Source organism: Vicia villosa, linkage group LG5 (genome assembly GCF_029867415.1).
Source record: "Vicia villosa cultivar HV-30 ecotype Madison, WI linkage group LG5, Vvil1.0, whole genome shotgun sequence".
Taxonomy (NCBI): Eukaryota; Viridiplantae; Streptophyta; class Magnoliopsida; order Fabales; family Fabaceae; genus Vicia; species Vicia villosa.
The window spans coordinates 148,014,862-148,041,725 of record NC_081184.1 but is presented as its reverse complement, the minus strand read 5'-3'; the positions used below and the strand labels follow the sequence as shown (position 1 = coordinate 148,041,725).

The 26,864-nt window shown below is 33.0% G+C and overlaps 3 protein-coding genes across 3 annotated transcripts; 2 read left to right on the top strand and 1 right to left on the bottom strand.

Moving 5' to 3' along the window:
• The first annotated feature begins 1,176 nt into the window (after positions 1-1,176).
• LOC131607723 (polygalacturonase inhibitor 2-like) lies at positions 1,177-2,519 on the top strand. Its single transcript, XM_058879691.1, has one exon. It carries the CDS (start codon positions 1,202-1,204, stop codon positions 2,276-2,278), a length of 1,077 nt encoding a protein of 358 aa, XP_058735674.1. The 5' UTR covers positions 1,177-1,201; the 3' UTR covers positions 2,279-2,519.
• A 7,566-nt stretch (positions 2,520-10,085) lies between these two features.
• LOC131607722 (polygalacturonase inhibitor 2-like) lies at positions 10,086-11,280 on the top strand. The gene has a single exon (XM_058879690.1). It carries the CDS (start codon positions 10,115-10,117, stop codon positions 11,147-11,149), a length of 1,035 nt encoding a protein of 344 aa, XP_058735673.1. The 5' UTR covers positions 10,086-10,114; the 3' UTR covers positions 11,150-11,280.
• Positions 11,281-14,960: 3,680 nt separating this feature from the next.
• On the bottom strand, positions 14,961-26,864 carry LOC131603101 (alpha N-terminal protein methyltransferase 1). Its single transcript, XM_058875356.1, has 8 exons — positions 26,597-26,864; positions 26,361-26,505; positions 26,203-26,261; positions 25,222-25,341; positions 22,117-22,218; positions 21,526-21,580; positions 21,208-21,305; positions 14,961-15,274 (listed from the first exon to the last, which is right to left on the bottom strand). Exons 1-8 carry the CDS (start codon positions 26,831-26,833, stop codon positions 15,149-15,151), a joined length of 942 nt encoding a protein of 313 aa, XP_058731339.1. The 5' UTR covers positions 26,834-26,864; the 3' UTR covers positions 14,961-15,148.

Sequence of the window (26,864 nt, the reverse complement as noted above, 5' to 3'; positions counted from 1 at the left end):
GAAGTTACTGATAAATTTTTGAATATTAACAGAAACATTAAGTTACTGATACATTTTTTGAATATTAACGGAAACGAATTTGGAATATTAACGGGAACACGAACTTATTGATCAAAATAAAGAATATTAACGGGAACAAGGAGTTACTGATCAAAATAATGAATATTAACATGAACATGAAGTTACTGATCAAAATATTGAAAATTAACGGGAAGAAATTTGAAATATTAACGGAATACGAAGTTACTTATCAAAATAATGAATATTAACGGGAAGATGAAGTAACTAGTCAAAGTATTTTTAATATATTTTGAATGAATCATTATTATAAATGGAGTTTGTAGTGGTTTCTCATTGGCCTACAAGAGAGAGCTGATAGTATGAGATTAGGCTGATAGTTTGTAGTTATAATTGAACCAAAATAATTAATTTTCTCCTTAGCTAGCCAAAAATAATCGATTCTCCTTCGCTGATAGTTTGAGATTGGGCTAATAGTTTGTAGTTTAATCAATTATATTAAATAGTTATCACTAATTGAATTATATAATTTGATTGAATATTTCTTCATTATAATTTGTGAATTTGCGATTTTAAAACTTTCCCTTCATTATAATTTGTCAAATAAAAAATTACTATTTTTATAACTTTTTCAATTTTACCCAAAACTTAATCTTTTACTAATATATTTTATTATAATAGCTATCATTTCTAATTAATATAAAATCTCGATGAACTATTTTTGTCCATTTATCCAGAACAAATATATATATATTTTATAAAAGTTGTTGATTTATAAATCATCAACATCTTGTTTACAAATAAACGTTGTTGCCAGTAGTTGAACCCTAGACCAACAACACCCTTAACTCAACTAATAAGAGCCAACTGAAATACCTCACCCACCCTATCCATAACGGATATCATTACCACATAAAAATGTTTCAATTAGATAGAGTTCTCATGATATTTACTAGTGTGTAACATTGATTGCAAGCTAGCCAAGCAACCATACTTGACAATAAAATTAAATGCAATCTAGCCAACAATATTTGACGAAAAAAAATGAAATACTTTTCAAAGGAGTCACAAAGACGATTTTCATGGATTAAAGAAAACTAAAGACTAATACTCAATAATGCAAGATCTTATCCTCATCGGACACATAAACCTATATATATATACACCAACTAAAGCAACTAAAATGAAGAAACATAGCAAGATGATATCTTCAACCATGCATAACTTTCCCTCAAGCATGCTACTTCTCCTTGTAATCCTAACCGCAAATCTCTTCCTCCCTTCACACTCAGAAAATTGCAGCCCACATGACAAAAAAGCTCTTCTCCAAATCAAAAAAGAATTTGGCAATCCAACCAAACTCTCTTCATGGGATCCAAACACCGACTGCTGTAAGAGCGCATGGGCCGATGTCGGTGAGAGCACATGGTCAGGTGTCTCATGCGACACCGACGCACTACCTTACCGCATCGCCTACCTCGTTCTCTCCGACCTCGACCTCCCTCAACCCGTCTCCATTCCACCCTCCCTCGCTAATCTCCCTTTCCTCTTTTACCTATCTCTCTCTGGCATGCCCAACCTCGTCGGCGCTATCCCTCCGTCAATCACTAGCCTCACCAAACTCGGGTACCTCTACTTCAACAACAACAGCATCACCGGCACGATACCCAACACCATCTCACAGATCAAAAGCCTCTTATTCCTCGACCTCTCTCACAACAAACTCACCGGTCCCCTCCCGGACACTCTCTCCTCTCTCCCAAACCTTCATGGAATCACCTTAAACAACAACAAACTCTCCGGCTCTATACCAGAATCATACGGCTTGCTTTCGGATTCACTTTCAGTCCTATCTCTTTCGAGAAACCGTCTCTCCGGGAATATTCCTGCATCTTTTTCGAAACTGAACCTTTCGGTTGTGGAGTTGTCACATAACTCATTGACGGGTGATGCTTCGGTGTTGTTTGGTTCAAACAAAAACACTGGGAAGATATTGCTGGCCTCGAACTCGCTGGCTTTTGATATTGGGAAAGTTGGGTTGTCAGCGAGTTTGAATTTTCTGGATTTGAGGAACAATAAAATCTACGGTACGCTGCCGAAGGAATTGACGGGACTGAAGGAACTGCGTAATTTGAACGTGAGCCACAATAATTTGTGTGGTGAGATTCCACAAGGTGGCCACTTGAGAAGGTTTGATGAGTATTGTTATGCTCATAACAAGTGTTTGTGTGGTTCTCCTCTTCCCGCATGCAAGACTTGAATTAAATAATGGATCCCATAGAATTATATACCTAAATAAAGATGGTTGAAATTTCAATTTCAATTCTTAAGGATAAATGTACTGAGATGTGCAACTGAGATGTGCGTTGGTTTGAAATTGCACCACTTCTAGAAATACTTGATTGGATAATAAAGTGAATTGAAATAGAGAAAACAAAAACTAGTTTATAAAAATAGGCTTAATTGTAATTTTGGTCTCTATTTAAGATTTATGTTTAACATGTCATCAATGTGAGTTCCATTTTATTAAAAATTGCCTTCGAATTTACAGAGGGACCAAAATCCTCAAAAAACTAAAACAAAGGGACTAAAATTCCGGATTTTAAAATAGGGGGACCAAAATCCAAAAAAATGAATAATAAGAGGACCAAAATTGCAATTAAGTCAAATAAATATTGAATTGATATTATAAAGATATGGATAAATTAATATATATATATATATATATATATATATATATATATATATATATATATATATATATATATATATATATATATATATATATATATATATATATATATATATATATATATATATATATATATATATATATATATATATATATATATATATATATATATATATATATATATAAGTTGGGGACAACTTCTCTATCCATCACAAAAAGTTGGGTAGTGTACATTTCACCAATCACATTACATCATTTAGTTTTATCTTATTTAATTAATTATTAAATAATATATTTTTTGGTTGTTTCCAAAACATTTTACATTGAATGTAACTTTACCCAACTTTTTGAGTTGGGTATATAAGAATTCACCATATTTTAAAGAGTTAAAAGGTATTGCATTGACATTATAAAATAGTTTTACAATGTCATCCAATAAAAAGCCATCAATCTATCATGTCATTAAATTTTTTTAAAAATAAAAAATAGTTTAATTAGATACATGGTGATGATCGATTGAGAGTGTAAAAATATTTTACACTTGCATCACCCATTTTCTCTATTTCAAGATTGACACTTATCATAAAAAGAGAAAAAAAAGATATTCACTGAAAGTGTAAAATAATTGTACACTGTCAATTAATCACCACCATATATCATACCAAATCATTCTAATATTTTTAAGGGGTTAATATATTATTGGTCCCTATTAATATCTCAATTTTGATTTTTAGTCCCTATAAAAAAAATTGACTTTTAGTCCCTATAAAATTATTTTTGCACGCAGTTTTAGTCTCTTTCTCTTATTATTTTTGCGAACCCCATGCCTACATATACTTAGAGAAAGTCAGAGCAACTGTAGTTCGGGGAACTAGTAGACAAAGATGATTGAATTTGTGTCTTATTCAAACCTCAAGATTGAAGCTAAAAGTTGATCTCTGATGAGAAAGAGACAAGACGTCATCTTAACGGAGAGATATCTTACATTTTCATAATAAGAGATGGACCTTACTTGAATGACGCAAGTATGTCAGTTACAAACTCTTAAATGAAAGAATTGTTTTTCAACCATTCGGGAGGGACAACAACCTGGATTGAAATCAACAGAGCGTGCCTCTTACATCACCTAAATGGGAAAATGATTGGATAATATTTGTATTTTTTTATGTGGTGTAATAGAAAAAATGTCTCTTCCATAGAGATGAATCATGTCTCACCTCTTGAGAGAAAATTTGAATTTTTGAGTGTCTTGTACAAGACCCAAGATTGAGGCAATAAAAGAGTTTTTGAAAACTGACTCTATTGAAGATTACTCTGCTGAGTTTTGACAAAAGAGTTTTATCTGTTCTATACTAAGCTCAGAATTGAGGTTAACTCAGAGGAGAATGAAACTTCTGAGTGATGATTTGTTTATGTCTTGTACAATGCCCAAGATTGAGGCTGACTCTGCTGGGACACAGCTTTGGAAATGATTTATTTTTGTCTTGTATAAAACCCGAGATTGAGGTTGACTATGAGAGGAAACACTCTATTGAGTTTGAATTATTTCTGTCTTGTACAAAGCTCAAGATTGAGGCTGACTCTTCTAGGGAATAAATTATGAGATTTGAAATTTTTGTAGTTTTGAGACTACTTTGTGATTATATTTCTATCTCGTACAAAGCCCGAGATTGAGGCTGGCTCAATTAAGGATGACTGGGATATTGAGAATTGAGACTTCCCACATCTCTTTCTCTTAAGGGGAAAGACTTAATACATGGATTGAGTGAACACTTGAATGATTGTGATTGGGTTTTCTAAGAATTGAATTCTCACAGGTGTTGGCTAAAGGTAATCATGTCTTGTCCTATGCTTTTAGGAAGCCTGAGGGTCCTTGTATAAAAGCTTAAGAGGAAGCTGAAGGAAAACTTATAAAAAACTTGTGGGTCCTTGTATTTTGAGCCCAAGAGGAGGGTCATCGAGGGTCCTTGTTATAGCATAAGAGAAAGCTACGATGGTTTTCCTGATTTGGCTCTAAGCAAAAGGGAAAGAGGTTTCACTGAGAAATAATCCTTTGTAGGTGGATGTCCCTTATTGTTTGATCTAAGGGTTTTAAGAGGTTTCACCAAGAATAATTCCTCTTTGGGGATGAAAAACTATGTTGTCTAATTAGGAGAGGCTCTACCGGAAAGTAATCCTCAATCCTGGTCATAGTCCTATATATATATATATATATAGGTGTTTTTCTTAGGATTTTCTCTGACGGAGATCTAAGTAGGGTACATATATATGTGACAGGTATAATAGGTATAACATATATGATGAAGCATTATAACAAGTATAGTGATAAAATATGATAAATGCAATAGGTATAACAGATATGATGAAATATGATAGTTATAACAAGTATACAGTGAATGAATGATGAACAGTTATTTGATTATGAATGAATGCATAGAAATGTTTTTTTAGTTGTTTATGAATTATGAATTATGAAAGAAAAAGAAAGGTGTTGGGTCTTACACTCGGATCTAGGCTCAAGAAAACTGAAATTGAAAAGGTGTCGGGTCTTACACACTGATAGAGGCCCGGGAATACTGTTTATGAAAAACAGGTGAAAGATGTTTGGGACTTACAACTCAAGGAGAAGCCTATTGAAAACTGGTTATGAGAAACAGATGAAAGATGTTTGGGACTTACAACTCAATGAGAAGCCCAAAAGGTATTTACACAAAAGGTTTGAGACTTACAACTCAAGGAGAAGCTCATAGATTATTTTTGAAGTTGATTTGAAAGTTTTAGAGGGTTTTGTTGAATGAAAACCCTAGTCGTTTGTTTAATGGGGAGTTTTGTAAAACAATTTAATTAACAAAAACAGACTAAATTAAATTAAGAAATATTATCTATACTTAATTAAGACTTAAGAAATTAGGTTTTATTCACATGATTATTTGAAATTAATCAGGTTTTGAAAAAATCAAAGAAAAATCATTTTTTTAAGTATTTAAAATATACTAAAAAGGATTAACTTTAAACCTAATAAAAATATATTGAATAAATTATATTTTTGTGATTTTTTGGTGTAATCATAAAAGATATGTGATAAATAAGGTGTGTGAAAAATCATTTGAAAATAATTAATTTTGATTGGTTAATTAATTATGTGAAGTTTGAAAAGAAAATGATGGAAATTAGTGAAAAAAATAATGGTTTGGCCCTCCAAAGGGTTGAACCCACGCCCTTATGGTCCATAACTCAAAACTATATCAAATGTGCCACGCGCGTGGCTTTGTAGTAGAGTGAGCCCATTAGGTTTTATTTGAAAACAAGTGTTAAAAGAGTTTAGAAAAATGAAGGAAATAAAAAGGTCTGAGGGGGGATCGAACCCCAGTCCTGAGGCACAAAAGGACTATGGACGCGCGCTTTGGCCACTAGAGCAGACGATGAATTCATTTAGTTAACGCACTCTACTCAATATAATATAAACTATTTTCCAGAAATTAAAAAATGGCACCACTAGAGCTTTGAATTTTTGAATTTGCTAACTCTCTCATTTCTCAACTAATTGCAAAGATGTAAACACCAATTTTCCTCCATTTTCAACGAGGAACGTGATGGTGGTAATTAATTGCATTTATTTTAAGTGTAATTCAAGATTTTATGTATGAACAACTAAGAACCCTAAAAAGAAAATTCAGTCAGAAATGGTGTATGTGCATGGTTTCATCCAATTGATTGAGGGTAAACATTCCTTGTGCAGAAACATGATGGTAAATCATTTGAACATTTAAAACGCATGGATCATAGAGTTCAAAGTTTGACGCTTACCTTCAAAGTGAGAAATCAGATTCTGAGTTTGAGGAGTTACAGATGCTATGTGATGAGTTGGATATCTCCTATGATGATATTAGAAGGTGTTTGGATGCTCACATTGGCCTGGAACCTTCTGAATTGCTCCACACGACTCCAACTGCAGCATCTTTAAGTTGAAGATGGAGATGATGATTCTGATGTTTCAAAACTCCAACAAGGATTTGGTCACTTCTACATGATGTGTATGAAGTGTATGAATGCTCACTTTCAAAGGAAGAGCTCTGGTTTGAAGAATTCACTTCATCACTCCATGATAACTTTTGAAAAAAATGAGAAAAGAGAGAAGTTGGAGAAAGCAAGAATTGAAGTTGCTTTGATATGATTTTGAGTGAAGAGCAGCTAATTTATAGGAAAATGGAAGGAGGGAGTCTTTGAGCAAATGAGCTTGAAGCTTGAATAACTTAGTGAGTAAGTTATGGAATATTCCATTTATGCAATGATGAGTTGTTTTGGCTTGGTTATGATTCAATTCCACAACTTATCCTCCTTCAAATTACAAGTTAGAATCTGATTTTATGAGTCACCAATCTTGGCACTTGGAGATAGTTTGATGAATCACCAATTTTGTAATGATTTTCAAATTTGTAATGATTGCATTTTCACATGATAAGTGAAAAAAATGGTACTTTGATATTCTTGTGAAATGATTCCAAAATGATCCATTGCTCTTGATTGATGACAATGCATAGACATGTGTTAATTTGATGTAGAAGTTGTGAGAAATTGGTGAAGTGCAAGACTAGTTAAGCTTGAAACTAGTTTTATGAAGCCTTCTTTGAAAATCCATAACTTCTTGCTCAAGTAAAATCAAATGATGTTTTAGGACTTTTGGGAAATCTTAGATGATGTACTTCAATTCTCTTGTTGATGGCTTGGATGAATTCATCTTGGATGAATTCATCTTGGATGAATGTGAAAAATGGCTTGGAAGTTGGTGAAAAGTTGATAAAAATGACTTAGAAAAAATTTCTAAGTGTTGGAAAAATATTCATAAGCTTCTAACTTAAAAACCATTCACTTTTTGAGAAAATTTTCACCCTGGCAAAGTTGTAGATCTTGATTTTCTCTACAAAATGAGCTTTGGAACAAAATATTTGGCCAAAGGATGAAGAAGTTATAACCTTTCAAAGTTTGAATGAAGAATATGTAATCCTCCATTAAAAAGTCAAAACCCTATAATGTTGACTTTTTTATTCTTGATTAATTTTCTTGATTTCTCTTGATCAAATGGCTCTAATAACCATATATTCATGATTTTGATCCTTAAAAGTCCATAGTTTACCAAATTTCTCAAAAGTCAAAGGTGATCTTGAACAGTTGACTTTTCCAGATGAACTGAAATCTTCTAAGTATCTAATGAATCAAACTCTTCCAATCAAATAAATGATATAGTGGATCATAATGAGGCATTGGAGATTGTTGAACCATGATTTGAGTCATGGAACCATGTATTGACTAAAAGTCAATCTCTCAGGTGAATTAGGTCAAAAACCTTAATTGTGGACCAGATGAAATTTGGAAGTTGTTGATCTTGAATTGAAGCACACATCGGCTTAGACCGTTGAGAAGGACAAAACGTGACTATCATTGCCAGCTGGCATAACAGTAGCATGAGATCGTGGAAAACAAAGAGCACAACAATTCGTACATACGTTTACCATAGTGGGATGGGTATTGTAGTACTATTTCTTCTTGTGCAAGTTTCTGATCATATCTTCTAATGAAATACTTCTGATCTGAAGTATTGATGAGTTCAGAAGAGATCACGTTAGATGAGTGTTCCAAGAGTATCAAAGTCTTCAGAGTCAGAACCTTATCTTTAGAGCAGGAAGCAAAAGCTTATTTGAAAAAAATTCTTGATTTCTGAGCTGGAAGTAAAAGCTTATCTAAGTTGGAAATCTTGACTTCTAATGTGGAAGAAAAAGCTTACCTGAGAAACAATTCTTGATTTTTGAGCTGAAAACAAAAGCTTATCTGAGCTGGAAATCTTGACTTCTATCTAATGTGGAAGAAAAAGTTTATCTAAGAAACACATGAAGATCCTTTTCTAGTAAACATGCAACATTCATCAGAACTGTTGATGTTTCTTTAGAAGCGGATGCAATAGTTCTTCTGAGACGTGCTAGCAATGATTCTAGTGATCTTTCTTTCCAGAATCACATGAAATATTATATATGCCACACTTAAGAAACTATTAGAGTACAATTGTTACATATAAAATATATGTATTATTATCATCAAAATTAGAGATTATATGCATAACCAAATCTTATTTAAACCATCCCTCCCCTTTTTGATAGATTGTTATGTTTTATCTATCTCTTCATCTATGAATTTTAGGGTCTGTTTGGTTCAACGGAGGGGAGGGGAGGGGAGGGAATTTAATAAAGGGAAGGGGAAGGGAGGGGAGGGGAGGGGAGGTATTTTAATTAAAAGTATGTTTGGTTCAAATGAGGGGGAGGGAAGGGGAGGGAGAATTTCTAATTAAAAATATGTTTGGATCAGGAGGGGAGGGGAGGGATTTTAAAACTAATTTACCTTTTAACCCTTAAAATAGTATAACACTCATGCTAAATCAAATAAAAACAATGTGATATTCTTAATTTTTTTTTTGTCAATTCATAAATATAGATAATGAAACACAAAATATTTACTATTTCAAATACTTTAAAATATTTATCATCTTGATGATCCATCTAATTCCATAAAATATTTATAAAATTAAATTTTAGATAATATATATATATATAGCTCATATACTACAATTATATATAAAAATATGTAATACAACACAATAACTTATAAAACAATTAAGTTCTTACAAAATAATAAATCAAAATGTATATAATAAAACACATGAAAAAATGAAGAAAGTTGAGTCACTATATTAATATAAAATAATAGAGTTATCGTAAAAAATGGAGGAATTCTAATAAGACGATAAAAATTATCGTATAATATATATTAAAAACAATTTAAGATTTTAATTAAAAAGTTAGGGTAATTTTGTCAATATAGAAAAAATAGATTTTATCATAACTCTTCTCCCTCCCCTCCGATTTGGGGGGAACGAAAAGTTACTTCAGGAGGGAATCGGATTACCTCAAATCCCCTCCCCTCTCCTCATAAAAAATGAACCAAACATACTTAACTTAATGGAGATGTGCAAGAATTTATTGTTTTTTTAATAATAAACAACATACTTTTTATATTGTATCAGCATAGAATTGTCAACAATATTTAAACAATGAGACTTCACCTAAATCTATTCTAAGCTCGAAAACTAAAGAGACATTAACTAATGCATGCTCTAACACACCATGATTGTTTGTCAAAATTTAACATCAATATATTTGTAGTTCTTAGATAAAAATCAAATTATTTAAATTTCCAATAAGTAAATGATGTAAAATATTGAAACATAGGATCCTGTTTTATGTTAACATGTTGTACTTCTTATCTCATCCTAAAATCTATGGTCAGCATCTATTTCTTGGCCAAGACATTTGTCCTATAAATACCAACAGCAAGCAAATAAACTGAAGAACAAAGATGACATCTTCAACCATGCAATACTTCTCCTCATGCACTCTACTTTTCCTCCTAATCCTAACAACACATCACTTCATTCCTTCACTCTCAGAACAATGTAACCCAAATGACAAAAAAGCCCTTCTCCAAATCAAAAACGAACTCGGCAACCCAACAAAACTCTCCTCATGGAACCCAACCACTGACTGCTGTAACAGCAAATGGCTCGGTGTCGCATGCGACACCGACACACAAACCTACCGTGTTACCAATCTTGATCTCGATGAACTCGACCTTCTCAAACCCCTTCCAGTTCCACCCTCCATTCCTAACCTCTCTTTCCTCTCCTTCCTCACTGTCGCCCGCACGCCAAACCTCGTTGGCCCTATCCCTCCCTCCCTCGCCAACCTCACCAAACTCCAGTATCTCTATATCATCCACACTGGTATCTCCGGCGAGATACCTAACACTCTCTCACAGATCAAAACTCTCTTAACCATTGACTTAACCAACAACAAACTCACAGGTTCTCTCCCCGCCTCACTCTCGACTCTCCCCAAACTCATTGGAATCTCCTTCGATGGCAACCAACTCACCGGTACAATACCAGAATCATACGGCTCGTTTCCTAAGTCCTTTACAGTGCTAACTCTCTCGAAAAACCGCCTCTCTGGGAAAATCCCAGCTTCTCTTGCAAAACTAAACCTTGCGTTTGTTGACTTAGAACGAAACGCGTTGGAGGGTGATGCTTCTGTGTTTTTTGGATCAAAGAAAAGCACTCAGAAGATACTATTGGGGAAGAACTCTTTTGCTTTTGATATAGGGAAAGTTAGGCTTTCAAAGGATTTGAATGCTTTGGATTTGAGGAACAACAAAATCTATGGAACACTACCTGTGGGACTAACAAAGCTGAAGTTTTTGAGTAAGTTCAATGTGAGTAACAACAATTTATGTGGAAAGATTCCACAGGGAGGAAAGTTGCAGAGGTTTGATGAATCTTCTTATGCTCATAATAAGTGTTTGTGTGGATCTCCTCTTGAAGGTTGCAAAGCTTGAAATGAATCTAAAAACTATGGCAGATTTAAATAAAATAGATGGTGGTCTAGATTTAAATTTTAATCCATAAGAAAAACTGTATTGTATGGTGTTGATGTAATTTTGGATAATTAATTAATCACTCCATCTCATATATTATGTGTTTCTAAATTTATTTATTTATTTTGTCAAATTATTTGTTTACAGTTGAGCTACAAAGTGTAGCTTTTCCTGATTATCTGTGGAAAACTTTTTATGACAGTATAATATCTGAAATAAGTAACGACATCAAATTCATATTTATAAATATGATGACTATGTTAAAAATTGTTTACATACCTACCATTCATAATTTAAAAATCATGCTTAATTAGATTGCTTTAATTTACTTTGTAGTTAAGTTAATCAATTATATTAATTTCTACCTCAATTTTTTTTTTCTTTCGTACCGGTTTCGACCTACATAGTAGATCGACTAATCCGACTCGTGCTATGGAGGCACGTGCAGTGACCAAGCGTTGTTTCTGCCCGGAATCGAACTCGGTATTTCCCGAATATTTAAGATAAAACAATATTATTGAATGTTGATCATAAACCTTTTTATTATTTTTAAAATTTAACTATTTGATTTGTTTAAGAAATGTTACATAGTTAGAACTTGCATGTTTAACTACTCTTATGGTGAATCATTTCTTTTAAATATTTTTTAAAATTTCTTCATGTGTGTTTGGTTTGGTAAAAACTTGATTTAAAATAAAGTGATTTTATAAAATTGATGATGGCTAAAAGAGAGTTAAAGATAAAGTGATCTATATTTTTGATAAATTTTTGTAAATGTGAGTTTCCAGTAAATCTCAATATAAAAATCAAATTTCGATTCAAATGCTACAAAATTTAACTTCAAATATATAATCACTATAAAAAACATGATCAATTCTAATTAAGAGCAACCAAACATATCAAAATCAATTTTACACATTTAGAATCAATTCTAGATGTTTGAAAGGTGAAATCTCATACTCTCCATCTTCTTTCTTTTTTCATTCTTCATATTCATTATCATCTTCATAAAAATCCAAAAATTTATTTTATTTGTCATTTTTATTACAAAACACTCAAAATATTATAGATCAAACTAATCAAGTCATGAATCTTTATTTAAAAATTCAGTTTTTTTTTTTTTTTTAAATTTAACGCTTAAATTTTGGTCGCATAGTTGAATAATGCTTATGAGATTGGCAACAAGATCTATGGACAACACATCATTAAGATAAGGAAAACCAAAATAGTCCAACTGACCCTTTCCAATAATTTTTCCTCTAGCACCATCGCTAAAATAACAATTGAAATATAGTTTGATATTCTTCAGACAGTTTCTTTTACAAATCATGTGTCTTGAACAACTATTATCAAAGTATCAGTATTCTCTAGATGAACACACAAATACAAAAATTTCGAATTCCAAATGAATATGAGTCATCCTCGTGGATGATGCTCAACCATTTAGAATTATGATCATAGCACAACGCTGACAAAACTCACATACCGCATATACACAACATAGTATTGTTCACTTCATAGTATTTTACTAGCAAGGTGCACCCAATCTAACTTAACAAGAACAATTACATGCACCACTTTCAATCTTTAACCTATTACGCTTTGCATATATGGTAATTGTAAATTTATCAATACGCGGGATAAAAATAATTTAATAAATATTAATTCTTGTTTTATTCATATATTTTTTAATATTTATAAAAGTATTAATAAATCAATTATCATGAAATAAATAGAGTAATAATTGTATTTTTAAAAGAGAAGTCTCTCACATTTCTTTCTAGACTTTCTTAATCTAAATGTGTGTTTGATTGTCAATAAATAACTGGACTAAAGCAGTAGTAGTAGACATTTTTGTATGCTCAAGTACATTTGACAGTCAATGTGTAAGAGACAATTTTATATTGTACATGTATATAAAATAACCACTTAGAAACTTACTATAATGCCCTTTTTATTATACCTTGTTGAACACATGTATTAATAACAAGATACATAAAGAAAAATAGTTGAATAAAAAAGTTAAAAACATGTAGTAGTAGTACTACTACTACTAGTATGGGACCAAAGGAGAAGAAAAAAGTAGCATTGCATTAAAGAGGATCACGTGAATGAAGACACATAGAGAATGAAAAAGTAAAATAAATTGTGAAAAATGAGTCCGACAGAAAGAAAGACATAAAAGTAGAAACAAAAAGTAAAACAACAAATTAGAAAAAAAAGTAAAGAAAAAGTTACTTGTTGTCCAAAATTAAATGATGAAGACAAATAGGTCGCTAGACATGAAGTCACCCATTAACAACATATTACCCCCTCCTGCTCACAATAAGTGACTCAGTCCACTATTTTACACAAATTTAAAAAAGTTTATAAAAGTAAGAGAGAAGAGTGTTTTTACTATAATACAATTATCATGTATTGGAAATGGTGAAACTTTTATGAGGAGTGCTAGCAACACTCTCTTTTGAACACTCTCTCAAGCACTCACTTTCTTATTGGTTGAAACATGTGTGGGCCCCTCATTTTGAAAATAGGTCCCACATAAAGTAGTAGGACCCACACATGTTTCAACCAATAAGAAAGTGAGTGTTTGAGAGAGTGTTCAAAAGAGAGTGTTGCTAGCATTTCTCAACTTGTATTAATTAGATGGTAAAATTAAAAAAAAGTGTATTTAAAATTGAAATGACTCATTCATTTTGGGATATCATTTTATTCCAAATGGATCACTCATTGTGGGACGAAGGGAGTATGTAAGTAAACTATATATCCCTAATTTCTTTGAAATCAAATAAATTAATATACTGTTCAATAAATTAATATACTGTTCAATAAAATTTGTAGTTAAATTTGTAGTATGTAAGTAAACTATATATCCCTAATTTCTTTGAAATCAAATGAAAGCAGAAACAGTAAAATTTGTAGTTTCTGCTTTCAGAATTGATTCTGAATGATTTTCACAATAAAATATACTGTTCAATTCATTTATATATAAATGTATTCAAACATAAATCAAATCTGCTAAACTCAATTTTATAAAAATTAATTCTACTACACTCAATTATGCTAGAATCAATGTTGTTCACCGTTAATCCAAACACACAGTACGGACAGTTGATTCTTTGTTCTCATTGAATAATTAGGAATATTTAGAGCCAAAATTTCTCGTCATTAGGACTGAAAATGAGTCGAGTCAAGTCGAATTCACCTCAGCTCGACTCATTAAGAATGAGTGCAGCTCAAATATCAATTCGAATTCGTCACAAATTTTTTTTAACTCAAACTCAACTCGTTAGAAGTTCAAGAATAACTCAATTCTACTCGTTAGGTTTATCTCGTTGGTTCAACTCATTTGCTTCACAGACTTAAAAGTCTTTTTTTTATATGTCTATTCTTTTTATATATTTGACATTTTAAATTTATATTTTTTTAAAATAAAATAAAAGTTATAAAATAAATTTATTGATATAATTATTTTTAAAAATATTTTGAGTACTTGAGAATATAAATTATCAATTAAAACTGTTACATTAAAAGAAAATATAAGGCTAAGATTTGAAGCAAATCTTTAAACCTACTCTTAGAAATGTTGACTTATGAATCTAACGAGTCGAACTATATATAGTTTAAATTCAGCTCATTTAGTCAACAAACTTAATTTTTATTTGGTTCATGAACCTAATTCAACGATTTAATTATCGAACCGAATTTCAAACTATTTTTGATTTGGTTCAGTTCATTGTCATTCCTACTCGCCATAAACGTCACTTGCATCTCAACAAAACTATTTTTCTGTTATTCGAAATATACTTCCAAACAAAAATATGTTTCTTTTTTCTTTTGGGGCTGAGAAAGTATGCTTTAAGCTCTCTAACATTTATAATTAAAACTAAAAAAATTACAACATGAAGAAAATGGGGTTTTAACTTTTAACTGACATTCAAAACCCACAATAGAAGTAAATCACATGATTTTCCCAGGCCTATTAGATTGTGTTTTAGATCTAGTACGATGCACCTTCTTTGGAGCTTCTGTAGTTAATGCATACATCTTCACAGCGAATAATCCATCCGGGAATCCTTTCTGATCCTGATGGAACATAAAAATAAAATAAAAACAACAGCTTTAATATCAGAATCAATGAAACTGAAAAGGATTGGTAAACAGTATACAATGTCAAAAGAGATTCTCAATAATAATGGAGGGCCATGCCAATCAAGTACATTGTTCAGAAAATAAAAACATGCAGTACTACTCATAACGAAAGGACGTCAAAAATAAGCCATTCTGGTTAAAAGTAGTAAACACAACAACATCATCATGAGAAAGTATCGTTTCAAGTAGACAGCAACAACATGCTGCACAAACCACAGACAGTAAAAAATAACTTTCACTTTTGCCTTGTAAGAATTTGGTGTTAAATTTTCAACCTAACACAATACTTTTTTTATCACATCTGCCTAACTAAAAAATGGTGGCAAAATCATCTCCCCGCCCCTTCTACTCAAGAGAGCAATATTTACATCACGCGCAATAATGAAACAATAATAATAATTGTCTAGAAATTGTTTGTATTATTAGTATCCATTAAGATATTCTCCTTACATAATATACAAAAAATTCAGTCTTAAATTAGTATTCAGAGCGTGATTTAAAACTCTAATTTTTTTCTCTTTTGCTCTTGGGTGTTCAAGATACTATACGAGAAATTTACTCTTGAATTGGTATCTAGAATTGGTATCTAGAGCATGATTTAAAACCCTATTTTCTTTTTTCTCTTTAGCTATTGGGGGTTCAAATTTGTCGTCGCCTATAACAGTGACACGCAACTTTCTATGATGGCCAGAAGCCACCAATCCGCCTCCTGTCAAAACCGTGTCGCAAGAAACCTCGTCCCGCAACCCACGCGCCACCCTCTAGTCGTTTGTTACACCATACTCGGTTTTGCCCCCGACTCCATTGGAACCACTTTCAGTTTATGGGTAAGGCATGTTTTGGCTGGTTCTTTGCCTCTTAACATATTGGTTCATTGTTATTTTTATTTGTCCACATACAATCTATAGTTTGCTTATTGTTGCTGCGATCCAGACTTCTTTATTTGGTGAAGTTTTGTTTTCTTTCACCTTGCTGAAACATCATGACTGAAATAAAATTTCAAGTCTAAATAATGGTTGTTTGTTAGGGACAATCCTCCAAAAAAAGTTTTATTTCAGTTGTGTTTCAAAGAACACCCACTATTACCACAGAAAAATTGAATGGTGAATTGGTAATAAGAACTATTTGAATTACTATCCACATGTTGAATTATGGTTTTTGGGTCTGTCATACCATCTTATTAGGCGTATGGTTCTATGGTGAAAAAAATTATTTTGAGTGAATTGATTTTGGTTAAAAGTGTGTTAACGTAAAGTGATTTATGTTTAGATAACTTAATGCAAAATTGAGTTGAGCAATAAATTTCAATGTAAAAATCATGTTTACACTCAAGTTACAAATTCTAGCTTCAAGCATAATCAATTCTACTTTAGAAGAATCAAACACCTCAAAATCATTCCAAAATCAATTCTACACCTCTAGAATTGTTTTTGCCTCTTCCAAAAGGTAAATCAAACATACACTAAGAAGGTTTCAAAAATTGATGCAACAATGAAAGATGATTGGGAATCCGCTGATTATCAACTTGTAGCATTGTTGTGGAATTCTATTGAGCAAAAGCTAATGCCACACTTTTGGCTGTATATGACATGTTATGAGGTTTGCCAAAAGGCTAAAAGCTTTTATGTTAATCAAAGACTGTATGAATCAGTTTGCAACTTGCCTACTCTTCAAATGAATGATCAAGACTTATCAGAATACTTCACTCGTGCTCAATCCACTATTGATGGCCTCAAACTTATGCTAGTTAGTGATGATATTAAGAAGGTATAGGAAAAGTTTGATAATGTGTTCAGGGTGTTTATTTTTCATGGTCTCCCTAAAGAATATAGTTTTGTTAAAGACCAAGCGATAACAAATAATACCAATCCTACGGTAGAAGAGCTAATTAATCGCCTTGTCCAGATATCGTTACCAAGTGATGACACTTATACTGCTCCTGGGTTCTCTGCTTTTGTTTCTAACTCTAGTAGTGGAGTTGTGGTTGTGGTAGAGGGGGTAGAGGTAATTTCTATTGTACTTAGAGTAAGAAAGATGGGCACACTCATACTGAAAATTCTACGGTTTGTCATTCTTAGTCTACACCTATTGGATGGATTTTGGATTCTAGTGTTTCAGATCATGTGACTTTTTTCAGAATTATCGCCGCATAAATATCCACATTATATCATTGTTGTAGATGGATCTAAAGTTGAGGCACTAGATGTTGGACGAGTCACACCTATTCCCTCACTCTCTTTAAGCTCTGTTTTATTGATTCCTAATTGTCCTTTCAATTTGATTTTTATATGCAAATTAACCTGCTCTTTAAACTATGTTGCAACCTTTACTTCTAATTCCTTTTTGATACAGGACCGGAGTACGGGACAAATAATTGGAGTCGAAGTTGAATCTAGTGGTCTTTACTATCTTCATCCTTTCTGTTAGAACAAGATTTGTTCTGATCAATTATCTTAGTTTTGATGATAACAATAATATGAATTTTGCTTAAGATAATATGGTACTCTAATCCAATGCAATTTCCTTTTCAGGAAATATATAAAGAGTATGCATAATTCAGCGCTCAGAAGCTTTGTCTCAAAGGGTTCAGCATGCAACATCAGAACATGGTCTGGCAAGACATCAGAAGATGGTCGAAGCAGAATCAGAACATGGGTCTATGGAAGCATCAGAAGAACATGAGATCAGAAGCACTGAAGTTCTGATGGTATCACGCACAGAAGCACTTCAAGGTCAGAAGATCAGAAGATGCTTTGCACCAAGCTGTTTGACTCTGATGATATTCAAACGTTGTATTCACAAACATCAGATCAGAAGGAAGTACATGTGGCAGGCTACGCTGACTGACAAAAGGAACGTTAGAAGCTATTAAAGGCAACGTCAGTAGACACAGCGTGAACAAGGCTCGAGGTAGTTGACAAAAGCGTATAACATTAAATGCGATGCTGTACGGAACACGCAAAGCATTAAATGCACTCAACGGTCATCTTCTCCAACGCCTATAAATATGAAGTTCTGATGAGAAGCAAGGTTAACGAACTAACACAATTTCTGTGAATATTAACTTGCTGAAACACTGTTCTATTCAAAGCTCAGAATCTTCATCTTCATCAAAGCTCACTACATTGCTGTTGTAATATATTAGTGAGATTAAGCTTAAACGTTAAGAGAAATATCACAGTTTGTGATTATAGCTTTTAAGAAGCAATTGTAATACTCTTAGAATTGATTACATTAAGTTGTAAGGAACTAGAGTGATCGTGTGGATCAGAATACTCTAGGAAGTCTTAGAGGTTATCTAAGCAGGTTGTAACTAGAGTGATCGTGTGGATCAGAATACTCTAGAAAGTCTTAGAGGGTATCTAAGCAGTTGTTCCTGGAGTGATCAGTGTGTGATCAGAAGACTCTGGAAGACTTAGTTGCTGACTAAGTGGAGAACCATTGTAATCCGTGCGATTAGTGGATTAAATCCTCAGTTGAGGTAAATCATCTCTGCGGGGGTGGACTGGAGTAGTTTAGTTAACAACGAACCAGGATAAAAATAACTGTGCAATTTATTTTTATCGGTCAAGTTTTTAAAGCTACACTTATTCAAACCCCCCCTTTCTAAGTGTTTTTCTATCCTTCACTTTCAATTCCGCTATATGTGTTGCTACTGAATTTCCTGATCTTCTGCATCGTCGCTTAGGTCATCTGAGTTTATCGAAATTGAAGAAAATGGTGTCTAGTCTTTCTCATTTAGAGTCTTTACAGTGTGAATCTTGTTAGTTAGGAAAATATGTTATTTCTTTTTCCAGTCGTATTAATAAAAAAGGTATGTCTCTTTTTGACGTTTATTCTGATGTTTTTGGTCCTAGTCGTGTTCCTTATATCTTAGCTCCTTATATCTTAGGGTATAGTATAGGTGTTGTTTTGCCTTTATTGATGATTTCTCAAGATATACGTGGGAGACTGTTCCGAAGTGTTGAATAATTTTAATTTTTGTTCTGAAATTATGACTCGATTTGGCAAACTATTCACATTTTACAGTGACAATACAAAAAGAATATTTCCTTGATTAACTCAACTTTTTCATGCACTCTAAAAGCATCGTACATCAATCTAGTTATCCCCATACACCTCAACAAAGTGGTGTCGCTGAAAGAAAACATATGCACATTGTTAACGCTGCCTATACCTTTTGCAAAACACCAATGTATCTCTGAAGTTTTGGGGTGATGTTCTTATTGTCTAGTATTTAATTAACCAGATGCCATCCTCTGTGTTGAACGACCAGGTTCCTCATTTTGTGTCTTTGGTTGTATTTGTTTTGTTCATGATTTGTCCCCAAGTCGTGATAAGATGTTTGCTCATGCTATCAAATGTTTATTCTTGGGTTACTCTTGTGTCCAAATGGGACATTGGTGTTGCTCTCCTTCTACACATCATTTCTACAAGTCTGCAGATGTTACATTCTTTGAGGACATATCATACTTTTCCAACTCAAATGTTCCTGCAACCGATTTAGATCAAGTCCACTCTTTTATCATATAGTCCACTAGTTGTGATAAATGAGTCTCCACCACCCTTGAATCGGTATGGCATTACCTATGAGTGAAGATGTGGACCACGTGGTTCAGCTCGTATTCCAAGTGCCTCCACCCCTGCTCTGGCTCCGTCTCCTGATTTTCCCATCCGTAAAGATAATAGTTCAACCTGTAACCCTTATCCTATTTATAATGTGTCTTAGCACATGTTCTTCCTAATTAGAGGGAGCCATATACTAATTGAGGTTGATCGAGGTTGATGTCATTGACTTGTGGGAAAGTTGAATTATCTTACCATGACTAGACCCCGATATATTTTTTGCAGTCAGTGTAGTGAGTCAACTCCTCAACTCTCCTTGTGACAACCATTGGGATAATGTTATTTGAATCCTTAAGTACATCAAAGGATTACCTGAAAAAGGGCTTATTTTTGTTATAGAGGCAACAGTGATATCATTGGATATTCAAATGTTGATTGGGTAAGAGATGCAAGTAATAGACGCTCTAAATCAGGTTATTGTTTTTTTATTGGTGGAAATTTGATCTCATTGACGAGCAAAAAGCAAACTGTTGTTGCATGATCAAGTACAAAAGCTAAGTCGAGTTATGACACATGCCATATGTGAGCTCTTGAGGTTAAAGCATTTACTATGGGAATTTCGTATTTGTGAAGTCTGTCTTATGTAACTTGTATGTGATAACCTGTTTATACCTCTCCCCCATTCTATTTTTTCATGAGAGCACAAAACATATAGAAGATGATTGTCACTTTCATAGAGAGAAGAATATCATCAAGACCATCAGAACCTCCTTTGTCAATTTCAAGGATCAAGGATCAACTTGCTAACATCTTTACAAAATCTCTTCGGAGTCCATATGAGACAAGATGGATGCATATGATGTATATGCATCACCTTGAAGGGGAGTATTGAGGTATCATTTTTATTATTAGTATCTATTGCTTTTATTAATAGTATTCATTAGGATATTATTAGAATATTATTGTATCTAATCATTCTTTTTTTAGTTCATCTTTTCTTGATAAGTGGGATTGATTAGGAAGCTTTTTTATATATATATATATATATATATATATATATATATATATATATATATATATATATATATATATATATATATATATATATATATATATATATATATATATATATATATATATATATATATATAAAACATCTCCAGGAAGCAGACTATAGTTTATTTAATTGATGAAGAAAATTAGAACGTAAGAGACATCATAAAGAATCCTAGTGTCCAGCTGAGGATGGTTGAACCTTGGCCGGCACTTTTAATCTTACTAATAAAAAGACAGTAAATTACCTTTGCTTTGTAAATATGCAAGCCACATCTAGAAAAGAGTTCTCTGAAGTATGAATCAGACCTTGTAACGCTTCGGTCATCATTATCAAGCACAAATCCTGCAAAGAACAAAGCATTAATCCAAAACAAAAAAGTTCAACTTACTGGAAGATGCACAGATCTATTATCAACACATCTTTTATTATTGGATGGAAACCTGAGGTCCTATATTGTTGTGCTTGATACAAGTAGAAAACAGTTATAATATGTTTTATTAAAGGAAATAAATCATTTAATAAGATTGGAAAGGCTTAAATGCAACAAAGAGCAACGGCGTACCTGATTTAGAAATATTCTCCTTTAGGACAAATAGTCCCCCTGGTTTAAGGCCGACCTATGTTAATGCCATTAGGGAAAAAAGGATGAAAGTGAGATATTTTAGCAATTTAAGTTAGATAACAATAACGGTAGATAAATTCTGCATAATTTTTTTAATTACCAGAACAGAAGGAAAGAAAGAAATTGCTTTTTTACCAATCAATTGAAAGTTACAATAGTTTAAGTTGAACAAAAAACCATCACATGGTTAAGACTCAACCATAACCAATAAATAAATACTATAAATCATCAATCTTTAGAAGTGGTAAGCTTGATTATATGCAAACTTCCAGAATATCAAATATTTCCGTACACCCAAATTCTCTAATGAACTATACATTGTGATTTTGAACATCTAGTGTAAGTAAGTGACAACTTTTCTTTTATTGGTAGATAAAGCTGAGCTGCTGAAGCCTTAAGTAAATCTTTAATTCTATAAATTTTCTTACATCCAAAATTGATTGTTTAAATGTATTTCTTGACTCACAGTTAATCAATACCCTCATATCATATGCATAGTTATAAATACCAATCAAATAAATGAGGACTTACCTTTGCCCTCTTGAAAAATGTAATAAAATCATCATCTGTGAGATGACCAATACACCATTGAATCCATATTACATCATATCTTCCAATATCTGGTGTAAAATCCTAAATCAAAAAAATCAAGACGTGCTCAATAACTTCACTGAAGAAAAGATCAAAAGAAATAATAAAATTGTTAAAGCTCATAAGTGCGAGAGAAGCTCAACACATAGTTATTTCACTTGTTTATTTTGGGAATGGAAAAGGGAAACAACCACTGATTTGGTACATCATTATTGTAGAATGTCTGCAAGAGTATCTGAACTAATATATATCTTTATCATGATATATACCAGTTTCCAGATAGTTGTTTACTTGCTAACGGTCACGGTTAAAAAAGGAAAAGCATACACTAAATGTTATTGATGTGAGAACTTACAATGTCTCTCAGCAGCCAGAATACATGTAAGAAAGAAAGAAAAACTGGAGCACCAACAAAACCAATAAATTTAAAGGTCTAGAACTATTGAAATAATTTTTTTGTAATCAGAAATAAAAGCTAGAATGCCTCTTCATTCTCATATGGTAAATAAAAACTTAACTTAGTAATAGCTAATATGTTCAAATATAGCTAAGTCAAACAAGGCCGAAAAGCTTGTAACCGAATGTAACTGACTCTGCTAAGTCAGCACAGTCTCATGGTTATAAATACTCAGCACAGTCTCATGGTTATAAATACTCATATACTGATTATTGTAACTAACTTTTGATAATAGATCAGCTTGATTACAGAAAATGGAATCTTCTCTATCTCTATGATAGAAACCAACAGAAGTACAAAAGAAAATAGGGAAAATCCCTTTAACTACAAAATAGTACCACAGAACTTCAAGGGTCTGCCCCTCCCTAATGTTAAAATGGCCCTTTTCCTATCAAATTCCATACAAATCAACTCTCATCTATCGTCCCCAATTTATTCTAAACATAAATCTATCTTCCCCTACTTTTGGTGCCAAGTTTCGAACCATGTTTCACAAGATTGAATAATTAACTGCTAACCAAGCGACTTTACTGGAAACTGGCTCTTCCCTACTTATTCTAAACATAAACCTGCATAATTAATAAAATGTAACTTCTCCTAATGATATAATAACTGTCATTAAAGTGCTAATAATATAATAATAATTGCTACTTAAACAAAACATAACTGCTACAGAACTGAACAGTCAGTTTTCCTTTATTCTTTATTGAGAAATCTAACACTCTTTTCTTCACTTTCTCTCTTTTTTAATATGGTATTCAGAGCTTGAAATCAGGTCTTTTGCCGTGGCTTCTGAAGGTGATTTGAACCAAACAGTATGAGAATCCACACCAACGTCCCTTAGTTCCAGTTCGAAGAACATCGAAGATGTTCACTAAACAAATCACTCTCAAATTGGATGAAACCGGTTTTCGTTCATGATGCCTCTCAGAAGCAGATCAAAGCAACGACATTGAGAGTCTTGTGTATCTCACGTGGGAGGAGCAAGTTTCGCTCCTGTTTACGTGGCTTCTGACCACGCTCTCTGATTCCGTTCTTCTTCGTGTCGTACGATGGTTCAATCACATCAAGTTTGGAGGAAAATTAATTCATAAATACACATTTGAGGAAACAAACACGTGGTCTCGTCAGTTACGATCTGAACTGAAGTCGATCTTCAAAGGTGAGAAAACTATTGCTGAATATCTAGCTCATATTTAAAAGACGGTTGATGTTCTTGATTTGATTGATGATCCTATTTCACATGGTGATCAACTAGAAGCAATCTTAGATGGTTTAGCTGATGATTATAGTGCCCTTGTATCTATATTTCTGTATCATGTTGTTACTCGTTCTATCATTGAAGTTGAATCCATGCTTCTTTCACATGAATCCAAAGTTGAAAATATGAAGCAAGTTGTGTTAGCTGAACCACTCTCTGTTAATGTTGCCCAAGAAAGTCACACATTCTGTACCTAATTCTACATCTCAGCCTACCTATGATGCTGTCTCTGCAACCAAATTTTGATCCTATGTCTCAACTCAATGGCAATCGTGGCAGGAGAGTATCTTTATATAGACTTGACATAATAAATGGAAATAATTATAGGAATAATTACATGATATTCTAATCCTAATTGCATGGTTCTACTTCTAATTACATGATATTCTATCCTTATTTAAACGATTCTATTTTATGTTTAACAGTTACGCAGACGCGGCAATAGAAGATAGAGGAAGCTTCTATGGGAAGTTACTAGAATAGCTAAATCTATACACCTCACACATTGGATAATATACAGTTTCATTCTCTTGATTTCATGAATTCTATCATTTGTCCGATCTGCAGAATTATTGAGAGTCAGCAGCATGACCTTCAAGATGGATGACAAAATTGATACGTTAGAAGCAAGATCAGGGAGATTGGAAGAATCTGTGAAATCTTTTTTAATTTGGGTATATGCAGATCCAGTTCTCTCACCAAATCATTTAGAAACATGGATTACTTTAACTACCACTATTGTATACTCTAATTTGTACAAATAGCCATATAAGTATAACAATCTTAACTAGCTAACTTCTACAACAATTCTTGACTACTCTAACTACTCAAATTAAACCATTATTCTATATCCTAAGTCCTAACAGTTCCGATCTACCCTACTTGGTTTTTCATTTATTCAAAGTCAATCTGATCCATTAGTTTTCCTACAAAGGACTCCTAAAGGCATTATGGTGTTTCTGATTAATGTGGATGATATTGTGGAAATTGGTTCAAGAGGATATCTCTAAAATCAGACACATGTTGCATTCATGTTCTATCAGACGACAAAAGAATTGAGACTTGGCAGCTGCAGTTTTGCTTAAATTAATCCAGCCAAAATTATTGGGTGACTTGCAAGCTGCCTAAGTCAAGGCTACACCAGTGCCTAGGAATGATAAAATATCCTCAATTCAGTTTCCTTATCTCAGCCTTGAGGACAAGCCTGCTTTTCTAGCGGCATGTAGTGATAGGACGCTGGTCGCATGCAATATTATCTAAAATTCTGATTACACTAACTGGATGAAAATAAAATACTGCCGTTTATGTGAAGGTGAAGTACACACACCTGAAGAGGCACACAATAAAAATTGACTGCTTTGTGCATATCTGAATTTGCATAAGCTCCAGAGGTCAGCGTTTCACGTGCAGCCTCTAAGAAATGTGATACAGGCTCAAGAAGATCAACCTGAATATTAAAACAAATAAGATAATGAAAGATGCATAATTAACTTAAAAATATCAAACATGACAATTCCAAACTGATATTAAAGAGAAAAGTTATCTACACGTGTAAGAGAGGTCGCATGCATAGAAAGAACATTGAAGATTAAAAAAAAAACAAATAAAAGAAAAAATATGTAGGAAAAAAGAGGAGCAAAGGGAGAAACAAAGAAGTGCAGAAATTTGCATTTGGTAAAGTCACCAGTATCAAAAATAAAGAAGCAAAACAGATTACTATCCATGTTCAATAGCTGGATTGCTAGAACTAATTCACGCCAATTAGTATTTATTCATTGATAGAAGTAGAACAAGGTTGTGGCACTAAAATGCTCAACCCGAACACAGTAAATATTCGTATTTTATTAAGCTGGACCTAAAAGTAACATGAACATGATCCAACGACATCTACATTTAGTTTGTCCTCTCTCTTCCTGAGTAGCCTCTCAAACAAGCCAACATTCAATCACCTTCAAATATAAACAATTAGACAATCAACTGAAGCTTAACTTCTGTTAGTTACTCACAAATTAGATAGCTTAGCTTCTATGAATTGACTTATTTGAGTTTATCTACCGATATACACACTTATATGACTCTTTGGTAGATATTTTGAAAACAGTTTAAGACATGTACAGAAGTTGTTTCCAATGAGCTGTCTAAAACAGTTTATGAAAACAGCTTATAGCTTAAACTAAAACAATTTAACTTTATTTTATCTTTCGTTATAGAAATAGTTATATATAAGCACTTATCACTGTAAGCTGCAAATTAAGATGTACTTATATTCAAGCAGGGCCAAAATATATGTAAGGTAAATCTGACAAACCTCATTGAAGTGTCTTATTAATAGATTTTTGGTAACCCTACCAATGCCAGAACCACAATCTGAAATTCAAGAATTCGAAAAATCAGGTATTTCAAAATACTAAGCAATTTGTTTATTTGCATACTGCATTTGAATGAAAGCAGCAAAGAAAAAAGTACCGAGAGCAACGAGTGGTTGATTTTTCCCATCAGGAGGAAAACGTTCAGATAAGAGATTCTTCAAGAACTCATCACTGCAACTAATATCTGGTTCATTCACATCTGAAAACCCTCCCAATACTCCCTCCACGGTTGCATTAACACCCTACCCTTACAAACAGTTGAAAATAACGAACCAGAAAATACGAACGCAATTTGATTTGGCGAAAGTGGTTTGGGAAAGAAAGAGTACATACCTCCCAGTAGGAGACGCCTTCACGGTACCAGAGGGTTTTCTTGTTAAGGTCACCGGCTTGTTCCCTCCACATCTCGTCGGCGGTGGTGTATTCGCGGCCATTGTTATCTAAGCCGGCGGCGTCCATGCAGGTTATTCTCTGGTTTGGAGAGAAAGAGAAAGGAGGCGAGTGACGAGTGAAGGCGCTAATGTTGCGAGTTTTCAACACGGAGTGACAAGGAACCCAGCCACACAACATAACCCAGATTCTTCCAAAAGGGACAAATACT

Coding starts and splice junctions, on each gene's coding strand:
- LOC131607723 (XM_058879691.1), top strand. CDS start 1,202: ATGAAGAAACATAGCAAGATGATATCTTCAACCATGCATAACTTTCCC.
- LOC131607722 (XM_058879690.1), top strand. CDS start 10,115: ATGACATCTTCAACCATGCAATACTTCTCCTCATGCACTCTACTTTTC.
- LOC131603101 (XM_058875356.1), bottom strand. CDS start 26,833: ATGTTGTGTGGCTGGGTTCCTTGTCACTCCGTGTTGAAAACTCGCAAC. Junction 22,219..25,221: donor TTTATTGTGTGCCTCTTCAG/GTGTGTGTACTT, acceptor TTTTTGATTTAG/GATTTTACACCAGATATTGG. Junction 21,306..21,525: donor GGAGAATATTTCTAAATCAG/GTACGCCGTTGC, acceptor TGTTCTTTGCAG/GATTTGTGCTTGATAATGAT.